This window comes from Sturnira hondurensis, unplaced genomic scaffold, assembly GCF_014824575.4.
Source record: "Sturnira hondurensis isolate 20B ecotype Veracruz unplaced genomic scaffold, ASM1482457v3 Scaffold0006829, whole genome shotgun sequence".
NCBI classification, from domain to species: domain Eukaryota; kingdom Metazoa; phylum Chordata; class Mammalia; order Chiroptera; family Phyllostomidae; genus Sturnira; species Sturnira hondurensis.
The window spans coordinates 1,254,843-1,277,013 of NW_028079460.1; the positions used below are offsets into that span (position 1 = coordinate 1,254,843).

The window sequence follows — 22,171 nt, forward strand, 5'->3', positions numbered from 1 at the left end:
AGACACAGGGACGCGTGCACTGAAACGCCATCTCTTCTAGCCGAAGAGTTGTAGCTGAGTTCTAGCTGAGTTGTTCTTGGAATTCTGAGCAGGCTTTACAAACAGCAGGATAAAGGCTTTGTGCAAGAGCAAGGGTAATCTAGTAACGGGCTTTGGAAGGGAATAAATTTGGGGCTTTAAGTGCCCTTCTTGCTATCATTCATTGACTTTCAAAGCCTCTCTTTCCCTGAACCCCTAACCCCAATCCCAACCCCAGCCTTCCTCTAGATTCTTTTTCAGGGGGTACAGCTATGGGAAACGAAAGCATCCAAGCAGCAAGAACTCCTGTAGTGTATATTGTACATGTAGGAGAAACAGGCCCCGAACTTCAGTTTTGCCAGCATATTGCCCCTCCTTTCCAATTCACTTGCCTGGACGCATCTACATTATACTTTTAATTTTACAAAGCCATTTCTTTCAGCTCCTCCTTAATACCCTCTCCCCCTTCCACCCAATGTTCACTATCCCATTCCCTTCATTGCCTAAAATCTGCCATAGATGTAGCAGTTTCTGAAGGAAAGGGGAACCCCTTGAGGGCACTATACTAAAACAGTAAGGTCAGAGGTATTCTTAAAGGGCGAAGATTTTATTTTATTCCACTGCTTTCAGGGCCTGCTAGAGGAGGCCCAGTTGGTACAGTAAAATTTATTCACCAAGCTGGTCATCGACGAGACTGAGGATGTCCTAGACAGAGCAAGAATGGGCAGAGGCTGAAGGTAGAGGTTTTCTTTTTATATATACAAGACACATTAATCCATTAAATTTGAGAACACAGTACAAAAAAAAACACTTCAACTAATTCATCTGACAATGCTGTTCATATTCATGACGCCATTTTTTGTTGTTTTGTTTCCTAATAATAAAGGAGGAGACACAGGGCTGTTGGGCTGATATATATTTGGGGGCCCCCCTCCACACCTCACCCAAACACCACCAGGGTGAAAGGTAGAGAATGAAGGGCAGGGCCCACAGCAAAGTTTCATAATTTTGAATGCGGGGGGGGGGGGGGGGGAGGAAAGGGAGAAAAAAAAGAGAAAATACAAATCCTATAATACATACAACAGAGTGGGGATGGTACAGAAATGGACAGACATGAAGCTGAGGCATGGGGTGGACCACTGGCGTGGGGGAAGCAGCGGAACTCCCCCACATTCCTCTCTCTTTGATGCTGTTTCCATAGTTGCCAGGCTGAGAAGCCCTCTCAGAAGATGGGACCATGAAGAGAGGGGTCAGGACCTCAGTTGGCCCCCCAGCTGTAGCTGTTGTAGGCAGACTTGTTGGTCTGGGGCTTCTGCGGGATGGAGCTGGTCTGGCTACGTTGCCCGCTACCCGTCTGCAGGGGAATGGGAGGATGATGGGGAGGAAAAAGGTGTCTAGTTAGTGGGACAAATTTGTGACATCATAAGGTAGAGATCTGGAAATCATCTTGCTCTCCCATCCCCCTTGCTTAGAAATTACTTGTTTCTCAACCATAGAAAATTTGATTTATACAGTTGCTAGAGCACCTCTGACAAAAAAGCACTTCCAACCTTTAAATAGGGGAAAGATGAAAAGAGGGTAAGATACTTTCAGAGATAAGATAGTGAATCAGTTCTACTCATTTTCAATTCCACCTTCTCCCCACTCCCACTCCCCTTGCTACTCTGAGAAAAGGCAACTCTCTAGACGTCTCGAGAGAATTATGGCCTCTTGGTACTGAGTGATCACAGGTGACTTCATTTTCACTGATTCCCAGGAAGGCCTCAATTTGGAAAGCTGTCTTTGAAAGGAAAAGAAGCCCTTCTTCCAGTTTCCCAGCCATCTGTGGTGGAGGAGAGGTCACTTGTACCACCCCCATGGCTCCCCACCCCTAACACGTATGTCACATCTGTGAACCCATTGCAGGCAAGGTAGGAGAGACAGTCTGAGACCCCAGGCTCTAAATGCTACCAAGAATCTTTTCCATTCCAGTAACCAAGTGTAGAGTAGGGAAAGGGTAGAAAGAAAGAAGGCATCGAGGAGGGGAGGACAAGAGAGGAGTGGGAGGCCAGAGAGCTCAGCAAGATGTGTGTGTTTGTGTATCCCGATTTGTGATCATACAATCTTTTCTCAAGTTCCCTAAGGCTGTGGAGTTGAAATGGGGACTGAAAAGGAGTGGGTTCAAGCATATCATTCAGTTTCATTACCTGCTCCTCCTGCTGGCGCTGGCAACAGAGAATCATCTGCAAATATGGTAGCTGAGGCAGAACCAGGATATATGGAAAATAAAGGGACAAACTTTGACAATAGAACTCCACCATTATCAGAAGGGAAAGCTATAATGTGAAGGAAGGGGGAGGGCTGGGTGAGGTAAGAGGGGAGGTGTGACCCAGGTTTGATGGGATGAGGACAACCGTGCTACAGGAAGAGGTGGAGGAGAAAGGCACCAAAGGAACTGGGCAAAAAAGGTTTCAATCTGGCCCCTTCTCTGACATCTCCTTTGCCGGCCACTCGTGTTATGTGCGCTTGTGTCTGTAATGTGCTGTGTGCCCATGGCTGGCGCTGGGGAGGACTGGGTGGAGGTGGTGGTAAGGAAGGGTAAGAAAAGGAAAAGGGAGGCAGTTTTAAGGGATAGGAAGGAAGAGGAAGGAAAAGGACAGAGTGAGGGTTATTACCTGGCCATCCTGCTGCAGGTGGTGATGAAGGATCTGTGAGTGCGGCTGCTGATGGGGTGTCAGAATGTGCATAAAGGGAGCAGGTGGGTAGGCAGCAGCTGTAGCTGGATTGATGGGACCCCCACTTCCTAAAGCTGAAGGCAAGTTGAAGGAGGCAGCAGGAGTACCGGAATGAAAACCTTGTTTCTCAAAGGACTGCTATCCAGGTGGAGGAAAGAAGAGAGTAAAAGGGATCAGCAAATGAATCTTTGGGATTTCAGCCCAAGCTCTCCCACCCTCAAAAAGCAGCATGGTGTCATCATAGAAGGAACACTGCACCTGATGTCAGATTATTCAGGTCTCAGCTCTGTGCTTTAACAGCTGTGTGATCCTGAATACATTACTCTCCACGCCTCAGTTTTCTCATATATAAAAAAGGGCTGCTACTGACCTTTCAGTTTTAAAGACCAAATGAGAGAGGATATGTATGAAAGCACTTCATAAACTCTACTGTCATATATGAACACAGTGAAATCTGCTCACTCCTTAGCATCCTCACCTCTGAAATTGTGTAGAAATGAGAACTCCTTGGATATTTCAAAAGAAATAATACACACAGAGGTATCTTGAGTGTTAAAGGTCTTGGCCATGAAGCACTCCACCATACTCCTAATACTTTATATATATATCAACCTTTTAATTATTCATAGTGATGGGGGCAAGAAACAATAAAAATCTGAGGATGATTCAAATGCCTCACTTTAGTTACTAAGCTGGGCTTTGCCCTCTGTGTTATAGGTATAAAAAATAGAATGAACTAAGCCCTGGCTGGTGTAGCTCAGTGGGCTGAGCGCGGGCCTGTGAACCACACCACTGCGGTTCGATTTCCCAGTCAAGGCACATGCCTGGGTTGCAGGCCAGTTCCCAGCAGGGGACTCACAAGAGGCAACCATACATTGATATTTCTCTCCTCCTCTCCTTCCTTCCCCCTCTAAAGATAAATAAATAAAATTAAAAAAAAAAAGAATGGAATGAACTAGTTTTCTTCATCCCACACTCATTCTTTTGGAAAATGACAAAAAAACTGGGAGTGGGTAAATAAAGGACCAGAGCAGTTACACAATGGATCATGACACTAAATAAAGAACCAGAATAGTTACACAATAAATCATGACACATTACAATTTTCCAGTCTTCCTATAACATCTCTTGCACCTCCCCTCAAGAGGGTTAAATTTAAATTTCCTTAAGAACTGAAGTCTAGAGACCAATCATTATCTAGTAGAATGGGTTTCCAACATTTTTCTTAGGGTGTTCCTGCTCACTTCTATCAACGCAACTCCAGCTTCTGTCTCTTTTTCTATTCTAATCCAGAGCCAGGTACCTACCTGGGTTTTGGAGTACACAGAACCCGAGATATCTGGCACGCCCGTGTTACTGGAGGTGACTGATACACCTAGGGGAGAAGGAAACAGATAGGAGGATTAGCTCAGCTAGCTGCCTGACTCCTCTCCCTGGGAGGAGGTGACATGTGCCGTCTTTCTAGCTATTGCACTGCAAGGGAATTTTGGTCTGTTTTTCCAGCTTCAGTTCAGTCCTGAGGGATAAGAGCTCATGACACAAAGGCTAGCTAAGGGTTCTCTTCTCCTTTTCAGGTGTGTACTGAGTATATATGTGTGAGTGAGTTTTTGGGGGGCCAAGGGATATAGCCAAAACTCATGAACATATACTTTTCAAAACACCTCTGTGGCAAAGCCCAACAGGAATTAACTTTTAATATCTATTTCAAATGAATCCACCCAATTCACTCACTCCTGCTCCAGAAGACAGGTAATCTAGATCTTTCTGTTCATGAAGACACTTCTGGGCTCAATATCCATGCTTTCACAGCATAAGGTAAGTACTAGGAACAGTCCATCTAATTCAGCCCCCAAGAGCACTTTCATTCTCAGAGCTTCAGCTCTGAGTCCAGCCTCTCCAGTCCTGGAGCTTAGTTCAGCTTCTCCAGCCCTGGAGCTTCTAGGCTTTATACTAATATGAGCTGGCACAAATATGAATTTCCATTTATGCGTTTTAAGGGAGGGGAGTAAAGAAGGTATATAGGAATAGGCTATCTCCTACAGTCTAGGTGAAACAAAAATCTAAATGTTATTCTAGTTTACAACTTCAGCTTCTCCATGAGACAAAAGCTTTAAAATTCATACTCTTTCACAACTTGCATGTTTCCTTTGGAAAAACTCCCTACCACCACTACAACTTTAAGGAAACCAGAATAATACAATTCCTCATTTTAATCTGTACTCCTTAAACTGAAATTCGCATATGCTACCTCCTGGGGCAAAAGGTCAAGGAGATAGGGAAAAGCCATCAGGTAAAATAAACCAGCAACTTAACTACAGAAATTTTATGCAAAGATTTGAGGTAAAGTAACTCAAATTTAACTAGGAATTTAAAGCATGCTTTTAATATATTAGTTCTCATAAAATGAGATTTAAAAAAAAACCACTTTGCATTTCAGTCTGTGTCCTTGGATCCTTCTCCTCTGCTGGTAGAACTCTGATGGAAGAGTTTTTTAAAAGCGCTGTGCTCAAGTGACCAAATCACAAATGAGGAATCCTCCATTCACCCACAATTAGGAGCAATCCCCCTTCCAACTCCAGAACCCAAATCCTCCCAATGCCTAGGACAAAGGCAGCCATCAAAAGTTAAGCCCACCTTAGACAGCCACTTTAGAATCTTCCCAATAGAAGTGGCATCTTAACCTGGAAACCCCTCCCACATCACAAGTCCAGATAGTTCCAGGGAGGAGCAAACACCAACTAGGAAAAAGAACAGAACTCCAGAAAGCAAGCATGAGAAAATACTTTCCCGTGTCAAAGTATCAACTCTATACTACTTTCAAGGCACTGAAGTAAAAGGAGGGACAATACATGAGCTGATAAAAGTATTTTTCCCCTTCCCTTTTCCAACCCCAGGTGCCCATCTGGCAAATCACTGCCTCACTTTAAAACAAGCTCATTTGTGGAAAAGGCTAAGCCAATGAGACTTGTATGCAAGGGTTGAGAGCAAGGTGGAATAGACAGGACATAAATAGACCATTTTTGAGTGAAACAAGAGATAATGATTTGTCTTTACTGCAAAGGCTCAAATAGCTTGCTGACACCCCTTGGTCATCCCACATAAACAGAGAAATGGCTAACCTGACTCTCAAACTGTGTGGTAGAAAGGAATTTAATTCCATCATGTCCCTAGCTGGTCTCATTCTTTCCAGAGGCTGGACTAGCTTAAACCAGTTTATAGTCTCAAGGCCTTAACTCGGATATTGGTTAAAGGGACTGGAAATGCAGGGCGGGGGGGGGGGGGGGGGGGGGGNGGGGGGGGGGGAGAGAATTCTCTTGTAGTAGCCTTAATACCCTCAGTGTTCAGCATTGGAGGCACCAGAAAATAATGCATACTGGTTTCCCTGCCTACCCTTTACCCTTTATTAGAAAGCTCCTCAGACTGGTTTTCTTGCTTTCCTTCCGAGAGTCAAAATCCCCCTCTATCCCCCACTCCCAAATATTGATGATTATACAAACACCATGTGGACAGTAGGGAGGAGAAACAAGAAGCAATTTCTCCCTTGGGAAGTTGGTTATACCCCCAGGACAAAATTACTCCAGAGGGCCTATTCTCACTGTGCAAGTGAACTCTGTAAACAAAGGGCTGGTGGTGTAACTAGTCGGATTGAGTGGGGATGAGAATTCCATAGTCAAGATATCTAACCAAAACTCTCCCACACATCTTTAGCTATACCCACAAGTGCAAAACGACTTCATAATCCACAATCCCTGAAAAGCCATCGAGGGACTAAGAACAATGTTCCAGGCTAGCACAGCTTCCACAGTCTGAGTCACCATCAACCAGCTGGTCACAAAACTTTATCAGATCTCAATCAGCTACTTGGCCTTGGGTAATCAAATGTGGGAATTAAGCTTTGGAAAGATTATTTCCCCATCAACAGCTCTGAACACCATCTCTTCTACCTTTCACCATTACATGACACTCTAAACGTTTTTCCTTCCCCTCCCTGCTTATGTCCGAGGCAAGGGGAAGATCTAAATGGTAAGTGAAGAGCTATAATAAGCATGGAGAATCAGGGATTTTCTACAAATAGCTTTCTTTACCCCAGTCAACAAGGTTGGAAAATGAGACTGTTTCTCCTCCCCCACCTTTATAAAAATCACCATACTGAAAAGTTACCAGTTCTTTGGCTATGCTGGGGTTTGATTGAAAAGGCCACCCTCCACCCTTCATCCACTGCACAACATTGGCTCCTAGTGTCCAGAAAGACATGCACGGAAAGAACGCCAGAGTTAGCTAAAGAAATACCACAGTTTATTGAAGACTACAAATATTTTTGTTACAAGTTGAAACTACATGCCTTCCAGAAAACAAAAGCAACAGCAGGTGTGTGCATTGATGCTTCGGAGATGCTGCACCGCTTGAACTCGAAATGGGTAAGACAGGGTCAGACACATGGGGGAGAGGGAAATGGGGGAAGGGCAAGTTCAAAGCCCAGAAGGTATCCACCAACTCATTTCCCCAAGCCACGTAGGCCATGGCCCCAGCTCAGCAGGCTCTCCTCAGTGGTCTGGTTTCTGAAACAAGACTTCAGTGCAAATTTATACACACACACAAAACATAGCCCCCAGCCTTGGGCCAAATTAGCTCTCTGCCGTCCAGAAATGCTTGTAAGGGGGTGGATATTTTCTTCCTAAAAGGAATCAAATACATAAAAATAAATGAATTTAGAGGTTGATGAGGAATGGAATGACTAGAACCCTCTGTGGGGTTGGGAATTGGGGGTTCTCAAAAGGGCGGTTACAGAAAGTTTCTGAAATCTTAAGGGGAGGTAAGAAGCTAGAATTTCCAGGATCAGGTATGCCATCTCATATATTATCAGTCACCTACCTCTTAAAATTCTTGAACCTAGTCCAGCTCAAAACTTAAATCTAATATTCTTAGAATGGGGCCACTCCAAATCAATGAGTCTATAATCCTTCTCACCAAGGATCAGGGTGGGTCTTAGTGAGAAGGTCAGCCACAGGAGTCTAGGTATTAAATCTCAATGGGTATTTCAGATTTTCTTTAGTTTAAATCTTGACCTAACCATGTAACACCATTCAAAGCTTCACCTGGCTGTTAATTCCCAGACCAACTGCCCTCTGTGCTCAGCTCAGAGTTCCCCAATTATTAAAAACCTTGGGCCAAGACAAGGGTGAAGAACACACATGGAGCTCCATCCAAACCATCATGAAACCATAACTGAAGGGAGAATTTTGAAATAACAATACTCAACCCCAACCTCCTCCCCTTCAACCATATTCATCTACAAATCACTGGAAAAAGTAGTTGTATGTTGTTTTATTCAAAATTCCTTTTCTTAATCCCTGTCCTCCAAAAGTGGAACATAGGTGTCAGGTATAGGAGCAAGGGATGGGCTAAGATCTTTTAGATCAGTATCCATTCAGAAGATTCCTACATCTCCCTCCCTTCCATCACATGTGCAAATGAATTTTGAAAGAGACGAGCCAGTTCCAACTCTCCCAACCCAACTCTCACTTTATTGAATACAGGCATATCTCATTTCATTACACCTCACAGGTGTTGCATTTTTCTTTTTTTAGAAAGTGAAGGCAAGACCCTCCATCGTCAAAGACTACAAATCACTTTATTATGGTAGTCTGGAAGTGAACCCACAATATCTCTTGAGGTATGCCTATATTCATGCCCTAGTCCATAGCTCTCCTAGCTGGGGAATAAAAAGGGACACGAGAAAAGTACTACTACAAAGCAATTTAAACATGTTAGTTAGCAAAGAACCCACTTAACTCTTCTATTCAGTAAATACATCCCCCTTTATACTATCAGTACCATACATATTAATGCCTCCACTAACATCTCAGTAAAATTTTGGGGCCCCTGCCCTGCTTCCCACCCAAATATTAGGCCAGCCAGCATATGCTAATAGCTAACACATGACCCAGGACATCTTTGTCAGGAGTAGTGAATACATGGTCTAGAATCAAGCTCCTCTGCTGGTGCTGCTCAGGCAGACACCCAAGTAATCAAACATTAACAACCATACATGGAGCAGCAGCACACCACCACCAACGCTATTTTCTCGAGCACCAAGTCTTCCTCCCTGAAACTCATTTAATAACAGCCCAGACACACTGACAGCTGGGGTCAAGGTAAGCTTACCAGTGTTGTATCCATGAGACCCATATCCACTTGGCTGTTGAAAAGGGGTGGCTGATGCATTCACACTGACATTCACACCATGCTGCTTGGAAGAGGTAGGAGCCACCTAAAAAACAGAAAAACAGAACTATAGTGAAATGGCAAGAGTAGCATTCACCCCACCTGCTTTCCTCCAGGGACTGGGCATAGTAATGTCGGCTGACTACAATTTGCTAAACGAAATGGACTCCTCACAAAGCTTTTAAAAATCAAACAGTAAAGTCAAGAAATGGTTGCTTTAAAAGAAGGGAAAGGGGTAGTGGTAGCAGGGAATGAATCATAGTTTGTAGGAACAAAGCTGTATGCTATCACAGTTAATTCTAAAATTAATAGGGATTAATTACCTATTGTAATAGGTAATCCCTATTACAATACCCCCAAGTCCAACCCCACTGGACAACAGGCCAGAGGTAGAAACTGTTCTTCTTCATCCATTACAGAAGTCATTCAAAGCAGCTAGGATAGTGACTGGGGCCGGGATGCTCTACCACAATGAAAGACCAAGCCGAGGTACTCACAGGGAACACAGCAGGCCCATACTGGAAGGTGCTGGGGAGGCCCGGAACCCCTGTGTAGTATGGCAGGCTGGTGTAACTGTAGCCAGGAGGCAGCGCCGGGTTCAGGAATGTCTGCTGCGTGGTGTGATGAGTCTGTGTCTGGTTCTGTTGGGGCTGGGCCAAGGTTGTGGCTGGGGCTGGGGAGGAGGCATCTCCACGGCCGAACTTTGTGAGGTCACCTGTGACAGGAGAGGTTAAATGTATCTGCCTCTTTCACCCCCACATCAATGTAGAATTACTACTTCTGGTTTCACGTGATTCTAGAAAATCCTGTTAAAGGACTGTTGAAGTTCAATTCTTTGAATTACATTTCTTTGCACCTCACTTAGCATTGCTCAGCACACAGCAAGGACAGTACTAGTTAAGTACTAATGTTGAGTAACTGTGCAATGCTGTGGCAAAGACAGGCTCCCAATATAAAATTCCTGCATTATTGCCTACTTGTCTTCTTTCATCCTTCACCTTGCCTCCACTACCTCTCCATAGGGAACACTTTATGCTGCATTTGAAAAAACAACAATAGGTCGGGAAAAATGATAGATTAGTTAGTGAGAACAATAGGTCAGGCAAAAAAAAAAAAGAATCCATAGCCAAGCAAGGCAATGAGACTGACACTGTGAGTAGGGTACAGCAGCAGATAAACAGAGGAAGGCCATTTCAACCACTGCATTTCCTGGAAAAACCTAGAGAATAGCTGAGGAAAACAGTCAAAATGTCATCTGGAATCACAAGGTGACAACAGAAAATGAGATAAGGAGAAAGTTGCCCTATTTCCATCTTTAGCAGGTTTCTGAATCTACCAACACTGATTCATCACATCTATTCCATACTTCTGCCAAAGATCTTTTTTTTTCAATTTTTTTATTTAATTATTTTTCAAGTACAGTTTTCTGTCTATTACTCCCATCCCGCCCCCCCCATCCTCCCCCCTCCCTCCCATTTCCACCCTTCTCAGTTGTTGTCCATGTATCCTTTATATAGGTTCCTCTAAATCCCTCATTTCCCCTGAAATTCCCTCCCCTCTCCCCTCTGGTCACTGTCAGCCTGTTCTCTATTTCAGTGTCTTTGGTTATATTTTGCTTGCTTGTTTGTTTTGTTGTTTAGCTTCCTGTTAGAGGTGAGATCATATGGTATTTGTCCTTCAACACCTGTCTGCCAAAGATCTTAATTGAACTGGGTCCCTTTCTGCTACTCATCAGGTTTCTGCCACTGATCTAAACACAACCTCTTTATTTAGCCCTATCCCAGTCCTACCAGAATAAGGGTTGCTGGCCAGGCTACCATCCCTCCCAGTCAGCGGCGTGGTGGGTGTAGGAAACGGGATGCTGTAGTAATCCTAGAAGAGAAAAATTAAAAAGAGCAGCGACACAATGTCACTCATTCTCCAGCATGAGTAACTCCACAGCTTGAGAAGCAGGAGACTGTTGAAGTAATGCAACTTATCCAGCCACCAAATAAGATGGTTAGAGCTGGCACAAACTCCAAATTACTCTTGCATACACTGTCCCCCCTGCCTGGCCATGAGCACAGTCAGGCAAGGTCTACGGGTATGCCCACTGGAAAACACACCAAGTCCATCAGCACCAGTAATGTCCTCAAACCTCTAGATAATTATCCCTAATAGTCTACTACTACTGAGAATTCTGGAATTCAAAGTGTCTGAAACATACAGAAAGTATTCTGACAGATCCAGAGTACTCTAAACTACAGAGTGCTTAAAATCTGTCTACTTCAAAGATGCCACAACCCTGATTTTATTTAAAAAAAAAAAAAAAGTTATTTTCTGTTAGAACCACGCCCTGAACTCCTCCCTATGTTCTGATATATCTTAAATCAAAGTGTGCTTATGAAGATGTGGGAAAGAGTCACCCATGACTTACCAACTGAACATATGAAATAATCCCCGCAACACTAATTTTAAGATTGCTTTCTTTTCCTAAGCTCTACACAACCAATGGAAATACTCACCAATGGAAACCTTGTCTGAAGCATCTGCAAGTCATCATAACCATATACTTGTGGCTGAAAGATACAAGTATATAACACTAATGTTGACTGATCATAATGGTAGCAAACCAAAAAGCTAGGAGAGAAGATAAATCAATAAAACATTCAACCTCATTTTAAGGAGGCAGAGTAGATAAAAGTGATGCATGAAAGATCTTGAAGTTTTCACTGAGTTACTGATTCAACTAGACTGGTTTCTGGGCAGCAGTAGAATTGAGACAAGTAATACATGCACAGCCAGCTCTTACTTTCTATCCCACCAGTTTATCTCTTATAGATTTCAAAACATGGATTAAAATTTATCTCCTTCAGAAAAGATTTATATTTTGCTCATTTTTTCTGATGTCTGGGTACTAAGGTGGCATGCTGTTATTTAAAAAGTATGTGAAGTACTATTGGATATTCAAAACCTATTCAAACCCTAGACTCTCTGGGAACAAGAACAGGTGTCTTTTTAAAAATTAATATATACTCTTGCCCTGGCCAGTGTGGCTCAGTTGGTTGGAGTGTTGTCCTGTACCCAAAAGGTTACCACTTTAATTTCCAGTCAGGGTACATGCCTAGGTTGCAGGTTAGATCCCCAGCTGGGGTGTGAAGGTAACCAATCAATGTTTCTCACATTGCTCTCTCTCTCCCTCCACCTCCTCTAAAAACTGATGAGCATACCCTCAAATGAGAATTTTTAAAAAACACAAAACTTTTCCTTTAAGAAAAAATTATAGATACTGTTCATTTTAGCAGGCATTGAATACCTGAAGCTGATAGAAGATATACCAGGGCAAAAGAGATACTGCTTTCAGCCACCTACCTATTCTCAGTCCCAATAGTCAGGGAACTCTCCTCTGACCAGGTCAGAACCAGCAAAGACCCTCAGAGACAGTTGAATTGTCAACTAGATAAAATAATTCTCTAAGAAACTGAAAGACATTCCAGGTAGGACACTCTGGCCTTTGGTTTATGAGATCCAGAATATGTTTCACAGAGAAAATCCAGAATAGAGGACCTCACCTCAGTTTAGTCCTTCCTCTCTAGAAACTTATTTCCCCCTCAAAACTACAAAGATTAAAACCTTGGTTTCTGCCCTGGCTGTTATAGCTCAGTGAATTGAGCATGGGCCTGGGAAGCATAAAGGTCACCGGTTCGATTCCCAGTCAGGGCACATGCCTGGGTTGCAGGCCAGGTCCCCAGTAGGGGACACGAGAGGCAACCACACACTGATGTTTCTCTCCAACTCTTTCCCCTTCCCTTCCTCTCTCTCTAAAAATAATAAAATATTTAAAAACAACAACAACAACAAAAACCCACCTTGCTTTCTTATAACAACCAGAGCTATAAGGAGTAGGCACACCACCTTCATCATTTGGAAAAGACCTTTCAGTCTCACTTACCGGGTAGGCATGTAACAGCCCTGGAGCCATAATATATGGGTTAGGCAACAATGGCGGGACCCCAGGAGGGAGATTAGGAGGAGCTTTTCCTAAAAAAAAAAAAAAAAAAAAAAATTACAATTTTATCCTGTCACAGAATCACTTCTCTCCTTCATCCCAAAGGAATGCCATCAGCAACTACGCAGGCCTACCTGAAGTTGTAGCAACTGAGCTTCGAGTCGAGGCTGTGACGGTGGAGTTGCTGCCTAGGCTGAGGCCCAGGCTACTGCCACTATTGAGACTGGAGGAGACACTAACCACTGGGGGAGGTGCAGAGACTGTGCTGGATGTAGTGGAGAAAGTGCTGGAGGAAGAATGAAGATTCGCCTCACTCTCCACGCTTGTGTGCTTCAAAAGAGAGGGGTGGAAACAGCAATTAGCCTAACAGGTTAGGAAAGAAAAACAATCCCTGATGTTGATTACATCATCATGTAAACTTCCCAATTTAAAAGGCTGAGGAAGGGTACCAGGGTGCCCACTATCAAAGTAGTTATAAGAAATACTAAACACATTCCAGGTACACATTCCCTAAGATTCATTTGGCAAGAATGATAATGAAAGATCCATTGCACACCATCACTCTGTTCAGAAAGGCAGCAGAGTCCTGGCTGGTGTGGCTCAACAAACTGAGCATTGGCCCATGAGCTAAAAGGTCGCCAGTTTGACTCCCAGTCAGGGCACATGCCTGGGTTGTGAGCCAGGTCCCCAGTTGGGGGTATGCAAGGCAACCAATCCATGTATCTTTCTCTCTCTCCCTCCCTTCGCCTCTAAAAATAAATAAATAAAGTATTTTTTAAAAAATATTTTATTTATTTATCTTTAGAGGGGAAGGGAAAGAGAGAGGGAAACAAATATCAGTGTATGGTTGCCTCTACCAAGGACACACAATGTATCGTGTGTCCCCTGCCGGGAACTGGCCTGCAACCCAGGCATGTGCCCTGACTGGGAATCGAACTGCGATCCTCTGGTTCGCAGGCCCATGCCCAATCCACTGAGCCACACCAGCCAGGGCTAAATAAAGTATTTTTTAAAAAGAAATAAAGAAATGAGAATAAGGACAAACTCCCAGAAACCAACGCTGGTTGGCCAGTAAGAAGACGAAGGTAGTTTAAATGTAAAAAATGTATCATAGCCTTCCCTCCTATACTCTTCATTACATTCATTCAGCACAAGAACAACTTGTGTGATAAAAAAAAAGTACAAGTTCTAATAAATTTAAACCTAAAGCCTCAGCCCACAATTATCTTTCCCTAGAATTCTGGCAAACTAGATACCTTTGCCCAAAATGGCTTCTTCTTAAGTTAGTTGTCTTCCTTATTATCTCAGTTTTTATACAAATAGTTGTTACAAATCACAACAATGAAATTGATTTTTTGACCAAAAGCTCTTATCTGGTCTCCACTGTTACAGGATGCTCAGACGCACGCTGATTATTTTCAGGACTCATGTTCAGCATATCCCAGACCAAGGAATAAAAATGGCGGTACCAGTTAGAAAGGAATATTCTTCTACAATTTATCATAGCATACAAAGCCCCACTCGGCTTCAGTGTTAACTTTGATAACCAACTCATAGCTCTGTAGTACTTCTGGATTTTTCTGTATCTCTTGACTGCAAATATCCTTTTACTTTTTCCTGCAACCTTAGATCAATTAGCAGTTTACCACCCCAGAATTCCTTCTTAGGAGAATCTCATAGTTGGATAGTTTTAAGTGTTAAAAAAACCCCACATTTCTTTGGTTAAGGCACCGTGCTTTTACCAAAAGAGTGGATGTTGAAGTGCGCCCAGAAGACGTTGATGATGAAAGGGTATTCTGCTGAGTAGGTAACGTGCTGTAACAAAAAAGAGGTTGCCATAAGCCACAGTGACCTGAAAGTTCAGTCCAGAATACAGCCAGGAAATAAAGTAAAATACAGGACCAAGGAAATCTGAGATTGTATGGTAAGCACAATAACCAACCAGGGGTACTGAGCAGTTAAAGCTAGACTGGATGTTGAAAAGGAAAAATCCAACCCCAACCTCCAAAACCCTCACCCCAAATCACCTGCTGTGTTGTGTGGTAGTAGTATTTGGAATCTCCTCACTGTGGCTCAAGCCACTCAAGGAAGATGAGTGCTGATTGGTTGTTGTCAATAAGGAAGCCGCAGATACCGTTTCACTGAGAGGAGGGATACTAGAAGTGGAAGGTGAGTCGGATTTCACTGCAGAGCCTGTAGCACCTGGAAATGGAAAAAAAAAAAGTCACCTCGCCAGAAAAAAGGGAGTCTTTATGAAGTGAGAAGTGACTATAGACAGTGCTAGGTTGTCCCAAAAACAAAAGAGTGTGAATTATTTAATAATGGATCATTTTTGTGTTTAGGTAGAATCCTTTCCTGTTTTTCAATTCCAAGCATTTCACAGTACTGATCTCTTTGTTCAATAAAGGGAACCAAGGGGAATATCACCATTTTAAGACAGAAAACCTAAAATTTAGGATGGTTTGAGGTTCAACAGCAAGGCAGAACCATGCTAAGACCAAATGTTTTGATCACTTAGCCAGGACTATTTTCAATGCAATCGAGAAATGCAAAAACATTGTTAAGGACAGGATAAACACTACAGCTGGGAGGAGAAAGCTGGAGTACACTCACCTTCAACAGATTGCGTGGTCTGTAACTGCGTGGCCTGCACAGAACTGAAGCCATTCTGATACGAAAAACAGAGAAGACAAGACACAAACTCAAGGGAACAGATCAAGTTAGCACTGACTGACTTAGCTTGCTAACCACAGAAATTCTGTAAATTAACCGAAGGATTAACATAAACTAGCTAAACAAAAATTAAAAACAAGAAATGCCAACCTAGTATGACCAAAAGCAACAGAAAGCAACCCCAAAGTGCCAATAGATCCCAAACCCAAAATATATATAGGAAAAGGCCCAAATCCAGTGATCCCTGGGGGAGGATGAGGATTAAAACAGTTCAGCCAAGTCACCTGTTTTTCTGGCTGCATCTGATAGTCACTCCCCATCACCTTTGGCATATGCTATCTCCCTCACCAAGCCAAGACATAGCAAGGTGAGGTCTACTGATATGCACTCAGAACTCTACCAATCAGATCTTCCAGGAAAACAAAGTACTTGAGACTGATTCTACTACAGAGAATGAATCTTTAGTGCAAAGAGAATAGTTTTCTGTTGAGTCTCCGAACTTGCTAAAAATAACTTTTTAAATTTCATCAACCACAGAAATGTGTTTTCAGCTTCTCAATCAGCACTTCTGAGATGTCTTCACACCATTTGTCAAGAAATAAAATGCCAGTATGAAAGGGACTTTGCCCACTATCTCCTAACCAATGCCCAGGGGCTTGAGAAGCCACTACCTTTGCCTGAGTCAGGTCCTTTTGGGGTGATGAAGAGATGGAGCTGGGGTACCGCCGAGTCTGTGTGGATCTCTGTTCATATAGAGGGCCCTGAGCATTGTTTTGGGAGGTATAGGTTGTCGACTGAATTGGGCCACTCTGATAACCGGACTCCTGACTCTGGTTAGATGAAATTGTGGATGAAGATTCACTGTGGGTAACGAAGAAGGAAACTCTCAGAGAAATGAAATAAGGCAGAACAACTGATACTAAGGAAATGGTGGAGATCTACTACTCAAGTTCATTATAATCAAAAACAAAATTTCCAGCAACAAAAAAACTATCACCATTTTCTCCTGACAACAGAAGGCATTTTCATATTGTATAGAGCCAGCCACGTATCTGAATTAAGAATGGAGCTTAAAAACATTTTCGACTCTTGCCCTGGCCTGTGTGGCTCAGTAGATTGAGAACTGGCCTACAAACCAAGTGTCGCTTGTTTTGATTCCCAGTCAGGGCACATGCCTGGGTTGTGGGCCAGGTCCCCAGTAGGGGGTGTGCAAGAGGCACAAACACTAAGGTTTCTCTCTCTCTTTTTCCCTCCCTTCCCCTCTCTCAAATCTGAAAAAAAATTTTTTTCCAAATCTTAGAAGAGGAGGAAAACCTCTTGGTCCCTTCACAACATGAACCCTTAGTGTTAGAATGTCATCTTTTGCCTTATGCATTTTAAGTAACACTAGCTCTCTCAAAAACCCCACTAAATGTGCAGATAAAGTTACTGGTAGAACTGTCTGAGAGGACTTTAAAAATATTCTCATGCATTAAGTTATCTGTATTTTTAAATTCTAAGGATTGAGAAAAACACTGCAGTTCCCTGAAATTCCTCCAGTATTTTCTACTGCTTAAGATGGCCCTCCCTGATAGCTTAAGATGAAGTAGGAAAGTTTCTACTGTAAAGGTTCCTTTTAATCTGTGTAATACAAGGTCTGTCCGGAAAAGAGCAATCATTATTAATATAATGAAAACGGTTTTGAACACATCAATATAACCTGGTAGCCAAGGAGAGTGGACTGGAATGCACATGCATGAACAATGACAACTTCACTGTACTAGTCAGTGGGGGCAGTAGATGCCCTTGAGTGAGCACGTGTACTGTGTGGCTGTCACATTCAAAATGACTGAGGGAGTAGAACAATGAACCTGCATTAAGTTTTGCATTTAAGCTTGAACATTCCTTCGTAGAAACTACTTGGATGATTCAGAAGACTGTAGCTATGGGCAACTGGTGATTGGCAGCTTCTTCACTATAAAGCACCCACTCATGCATCATGTCTTATGCAGTTTTTTGGCAAACTATCAAATCACCCAGTGACTCAGCACCCCCTACATCCCACATTTGTCATCCTGTGACTTCTGGTTTTCCCCAAACTAAAATCACCTTTGAAAAAGAAGAGATTTCAGGCCATCGATGAGATTCAAAAAAATACTACAGGGCAGCTGATGACCATTGGGAGAACTGTTTGAGGACCTAAGGTGCCTACTTTGAAGGGGACTGAGGTGTAATTGTCCCACGCACAACATTTCTTGTATTTTCTTCAATAATGTCTCTTTTTCACATCACATGGCTTGATATTTTCTGGACAGACCTTGTATACCAATGCTACCTCCTTCCTAGGAGTTCAAAGTTACACCCCTCATAGGCGTAAGTCCCAAGCCAAAGGACTAAAAGCGTCAAAAGCATTTCTAGCTGTGGCTGTTTTCAAGGTACTTTCCATTAGAAGTGCTGTACCTATCTATAAAAACTGTGTCTGGCTCCTCTAGAAGTACCCACGAAGTACGGTATTTTGCCCTGTATAATATGCACTTTTTTTGCCCAAATTTTTGAGGAAAAATGAGGATGCATATTATATATGGGCAGTACTAATTCTGCATCTATATAAACTTTTTAAAATTCCTTTACTGATGCTTATGCATTAGTAACTCTAGAAAGCAATAATAAAAGAATACCCTGCAATATAATATTTGGTCTTATTTCTAAATATATGTAAACAAAAATGAATTAAAAAATGAAAGTGTAAGTTTTCCCCTGAAAGTTTGGGCCAAAAACGTGGTTGCACATTATATGCAGGAGCGCATCATACACAACAAAATATGGCATATTTCTACCTGTTTAGTTACAGATAATCCTAGAAACAGTATTTTAAAGTGTTCAATAAATGCTACACTAGCTAGAGACTTGGCATCCGCAGAGTTCAAAGAACCAGCAAGAAACTTAGAAAAAGTGCCAAAAGCCTAATAAAAGAAGCCTTATGACTGACGTTTTCTCTACCTGGCCGTGCTGGTATAGAGGCTATTTGGAGCCTGGCTTGAAGAGGCGCTCGTGGTGGGAGTGGACTCATAATCAGAAAGGACAGGCTCTGACCCAAACTGCAATGCCCCAAACTGTAAGTTTAGCCCTGAGATATCTGCTGAACCAGGCATCTCCACAGCCAGAGCAGGAATCTGAAGAGAGGAGAAAATAATGGTTTAGTGCGACCTTATTCTAAATATAATAAACTTTTGCTTCAATTTTCCAAATTATACTCTTACCATCTCAATTCCCAAATCATGCACCCATTCTCCTAAGATATTATCTATCTACAATTTCAAATACCTTAGAAGTCAAGGAGGCTTTTTTCTTCTGCTGTTTCAGTTTTTGCTGAGCTGGCTGAGGGCTAGAGGACTGGTTGTCAGAAGATCCAGGAGACATTTGTGGAGCCGAGGTGGATTTGCTTGGCAGAGGAGAAGAAGGTGGTGGAGGTGCTGCTGTAGAGGTAGCCACTGCAGGTGGCTTCTCCTGAAGAAACACCTCCATCATGGTTGAAGATGGGGTAAAAGCCTGGCGCTTTGTAAAGGGGCTGTGCACTGTTGAATCATTTGGGTTCTTCAAATCTGCATGAGGAAACCCAGTAGATACTAGTGAACCTCAAAAAAATGCTATCATCCTGCTCTAGAGCCATAAACTAGGGCCTCAGGAATCAGAGCCTCATAAAACAGGTCCTCTTTTAAAGACGTAATCTCATTTCTTTAGGTGAAAAGTCATTGGATCACATTTATTCTTATGTAGAGCTTAGGAGCCTAATGAATAAACTCTATTACCCTGGGTGTGTAATCTAGGAACTGCCCCATGTTTAGTGTATAAAGTCCTAAAATGACCAAGACCATGAGCCTTTCCAGAGGGAATGTAATGTTCTCTTTTTAAAATTTTTCTTCTATTCTAGCCCTGGCTGGTGTAGCTCAGTGGACTGAGTGTGGGCCTATGAACCCAACAGTCACTGGTTCAATTCCTAATCAGGGCACATGCCTGAGTTGTGGGTTGGGGCGGGGGAGGGGAGGGCGGTGGCAGTGGGTGCGTGCATGCATGAGAGGCAACCACACATTAATGTTTCTCTCCCTCTCTCAAAAAGTAAATAAAATTATTTTAAAAATAAATAAATTTTTCTTCTGTGGTTGTTTTTCACTTTTTAAAAAAGATTTTATTTATTTTTAGAGGGAAGAGAAGGAAGGGAGAAAGAGAGGAGAGAAATATTGATCAGTTGCCTCTAGTACATGCCCCATTTGGGGATCCAACCCTCAATCCAGGTATGTGCCCTGACTAGGAAGTGAACTGGCAACCTTTCGCTTTGCAGGACGTTGCCCAACCAACGGAGCCATATCTGTCAGGGTAGAAAAGAGTATGCTGTTTTAATTGCTCAAGATAAATCTACAGAAATCCAAAAAATTCCCAAGTCAACAGAAGACTATACCTATGCAGTTAAATTTAATGAAAGAAATTTATAGCCACGACTTTTTATTATCCCCCAGCTTTCTGAAGTCAGCCCATCTGACTAGGAAAAATTGATGTGGAAAACTAGCTAGTTAGCTGCTTTTTTCCTTACTTCAGAACACATTCTCCACCCTCTACTCCTGTCAGCCTCTTGACAGTAATGCTCCAATGCCTAAAGAATTCACTTCACTTTCCATCTTTCTCACCATACTGCACCAGCGATGGGGATTGTGTGGTAGAGCCCATGTCCCAAGAGGAGGTGGTGGTGGTTCCAGATTGAGAATGCTGAGCTGCCAACTGAGCCAGGGCCTGAGCGGTCTTGAATTGCTCCAAGAACTGGGAGCCTGTGGTGCTGCCACCTTTCGCTTCACCAACATCACCAAATCCTTTCCCTAGCATGCTCACCTGTAAGTCAACACAGAGATTAGGGAAATCTACAACCAACAATGTTATTCGGCTATTCAAAGAGACACTTATCCAGGGTGAGAGTCAGTATAAATGAGACAAGTAAAGACGGTCACCAGAATGAGTACACAGAATAGTCCATTTAGAGCACAAGCCCTGGAGTCACTGTTTAGACTCAAACTCTGGCTATATAATTGTGGGAAAGTAATTTTCCTGTACCTCATTTTCCTCATCTGAACGTGGAAATAAAAGTAGTACCTTGTAAAGTTGTAGGAAGATTAAACAAATAATGTAAGTAAAGCATGTATTATGTGCATGGCACACAACAGAAATGAGAAGTATTAAAATTTATATCTTTAGCCCTCAGGACTACTTCTTCCTTCCATCTCAGGGACAAAGGTCTAATGACTAAAGGATATTTTTCCCTTTTAAAGTTTTAAATCAACTAATACTTGATTATTAATGTGAAGTTCATATAAAATTTCACTTTAGCCATTAAGGTCCTTGTTCTTAGGTCACTACACAGCAAAAAGAAAAAAAGAGCTAACTGGAGCTTCATTTCAATGCTGCTAATAACTAACATAGAAACAAAGGCAACTTTAGGGGCCATTCGGACTTCTGCACTAGACAATCAAATAATGAGTCAATGGTTTGATTGTCTTCTCTGTCTGTATCCAAATTCCATATGGTAACCATGATAACAGAATGAAATGTAATCTTTGTGTTTTGGGGAGAGTCTCCCCATTCCCTACTACTGAGCAAAATCATCGACCTACCCCAGAAGATGAACCATGTGACCTTGACTATTCTAAGAAACCCCCAAGGAGATTTAATCTCATTTTCCTTAAATTCTAATTTAACCATACCATCATCATCATCATCATGACTAAGCGATGCTTCTTATACAGACCAGTTTGTCCAACACAAGGTAAGAAATCCCCCCCCCACTTCAGTCTATATTCTAAGATTATACAAACAAACAACCATCAGAAGTCCAGTTGAAAGTATGGGATTGTGGTAGAGATGATCTCACAGCTATGATTACCAAATATACTGCAAATACAAAGCATTATAATAAATGTATAGGAAATTACTTACACATATTGTACATGATAATAGGAGACTTCTGTATTATTAACACCTATTATATATTAAGAGGAATTAATCCTCTAACATTTATTCTCAATAGAAAAAAAAATTAAATATCATAGTAATACAGAATATAAAAAAGAACAGAAAAAAAACATTTATGTTTCGTTTAACATATCATGAAATACACATTAAATAGAATGTTAGGATGGGTAAAAAATATGCTAAAAAGTTTAAAAAGTCAATTTAAGCCCTGGCTGGTGTAGTTCAGTGGATTGAGCACGGGCCTGTGAACCAGACGATCGCGATTCCATTCCCAGTCGGGACACATGCCTGGGTTGCGGGCCGGTTCCCAGCAGGGGACTCATGAGAGGCATCCACACATTGAAATTTCTCTCCCTGTCTCCTTCCCTTCCCCTCTGAAGATAAATAAATAAAACCTTTTTTTAAAAAAGGCAATATAAGAGATACAGCCCTGGCTGGTGTGGCTCAGTGGATTGAGCACTGAACTGTGAAACAAAGGGTCACAGGTTAAACTTCCAATCAAAGGCACATGCTTGGGATGTGGGCCAGGTTCCCATATAGTGCACACCAGAGACAACCA

The 22,171-nt window shown here is 42.4% G+C and overlaps 1 protein-coding gene and 1 non-coding gene across 13 annotated transcripts in view; both read right to left on the reverse strand.

Moving 5' to 3' along the window:
- Positions 1-750: 750 nt before the first annotated feature.
- The window catches only part of UBAP2L (ubiquitin associated protein 2 like), a 50,910-nt gene continuing 29,489 nt past the window's right edge, over positions 751-22,171 (reverse strand). For 4 of the 12 annotated variants that reach the window (XM_037050669.1, XM_037050662.1, XM_037050663.1 and 1 more), the window contains 17 exons: positions 20,280-20,478; positions 18,922-19,199; positions 18,598-18,770; positions 16,290-16,479; positions 15,559-15,613; positions 14,973-15,147; positions 14,688-14,760; positions 13,080-13,275; positions 12,889-12,977; positions 11,462-11,515; positions 10,748-10,829; positions 9,455-9,672; positions 8,898-9,003; positions 4,040-4,107; positions 2,673-2,870; positions 2,205-2,255; positions 751-1,372 (listed from right to left, as the gene is read on the reverse strand). In XM_037050669.1, coding sequence (XP_036906564.1) covers positions 1,277-1,372; positions 2,205-2,255; positions 2,673-2,870; positions 4,040-4,107; positions 8,898-9,003; positions 9,455-9,672; positions 10,748-10,829; positions 11,462-11,515; positions 12,889-12,977; positions 13,080-13,275; positions 14,688-14,760; positions 14,973-15,147; positions 15,559-15,613; positions 16,290-16,479; positions 18,598-18,770; positions 18,922-19,199; positions 20,280-20,478 — 2,301 coding nt within the window. In that variant the 3' untranslated portion in view covers positions 751-1,276. Of the gene's footprint in view, positions 1,373-2,204; positions 2,256-2,672; positions 2,871-4,039; positions 4,108-7,006; positions 7,408-8,897; positions 9,004-9,454; positions 9,673-10,747; positions 10,830-11,461; positions 11,516-12,888; positions 12,978-13,079; positions 13,276-14,687; positions 14,761-14,972; positions 15,148-15,558; positions 15,614-16,289; positions 16,480-18,597; positions 18,771-18,921; positions 19,200-20,279; positions 20,479-22,171 lie in introns of those variants that run through there. The other 8 variants (XM_037050670.1, XM_037050665.1, XM_037050672.1 and 5 more) reach the window with 4 other exon arrangements.
- On the reverse strand, positions 10,913-11,048 carry LOC118990241 (small nucleolar RNA SNORA58). The gene has a single exon (XR_005067187.1). It is a non-coding gene; the product is annotated as a small nucleolar RNA SNORA58 (small nucleolar RNA).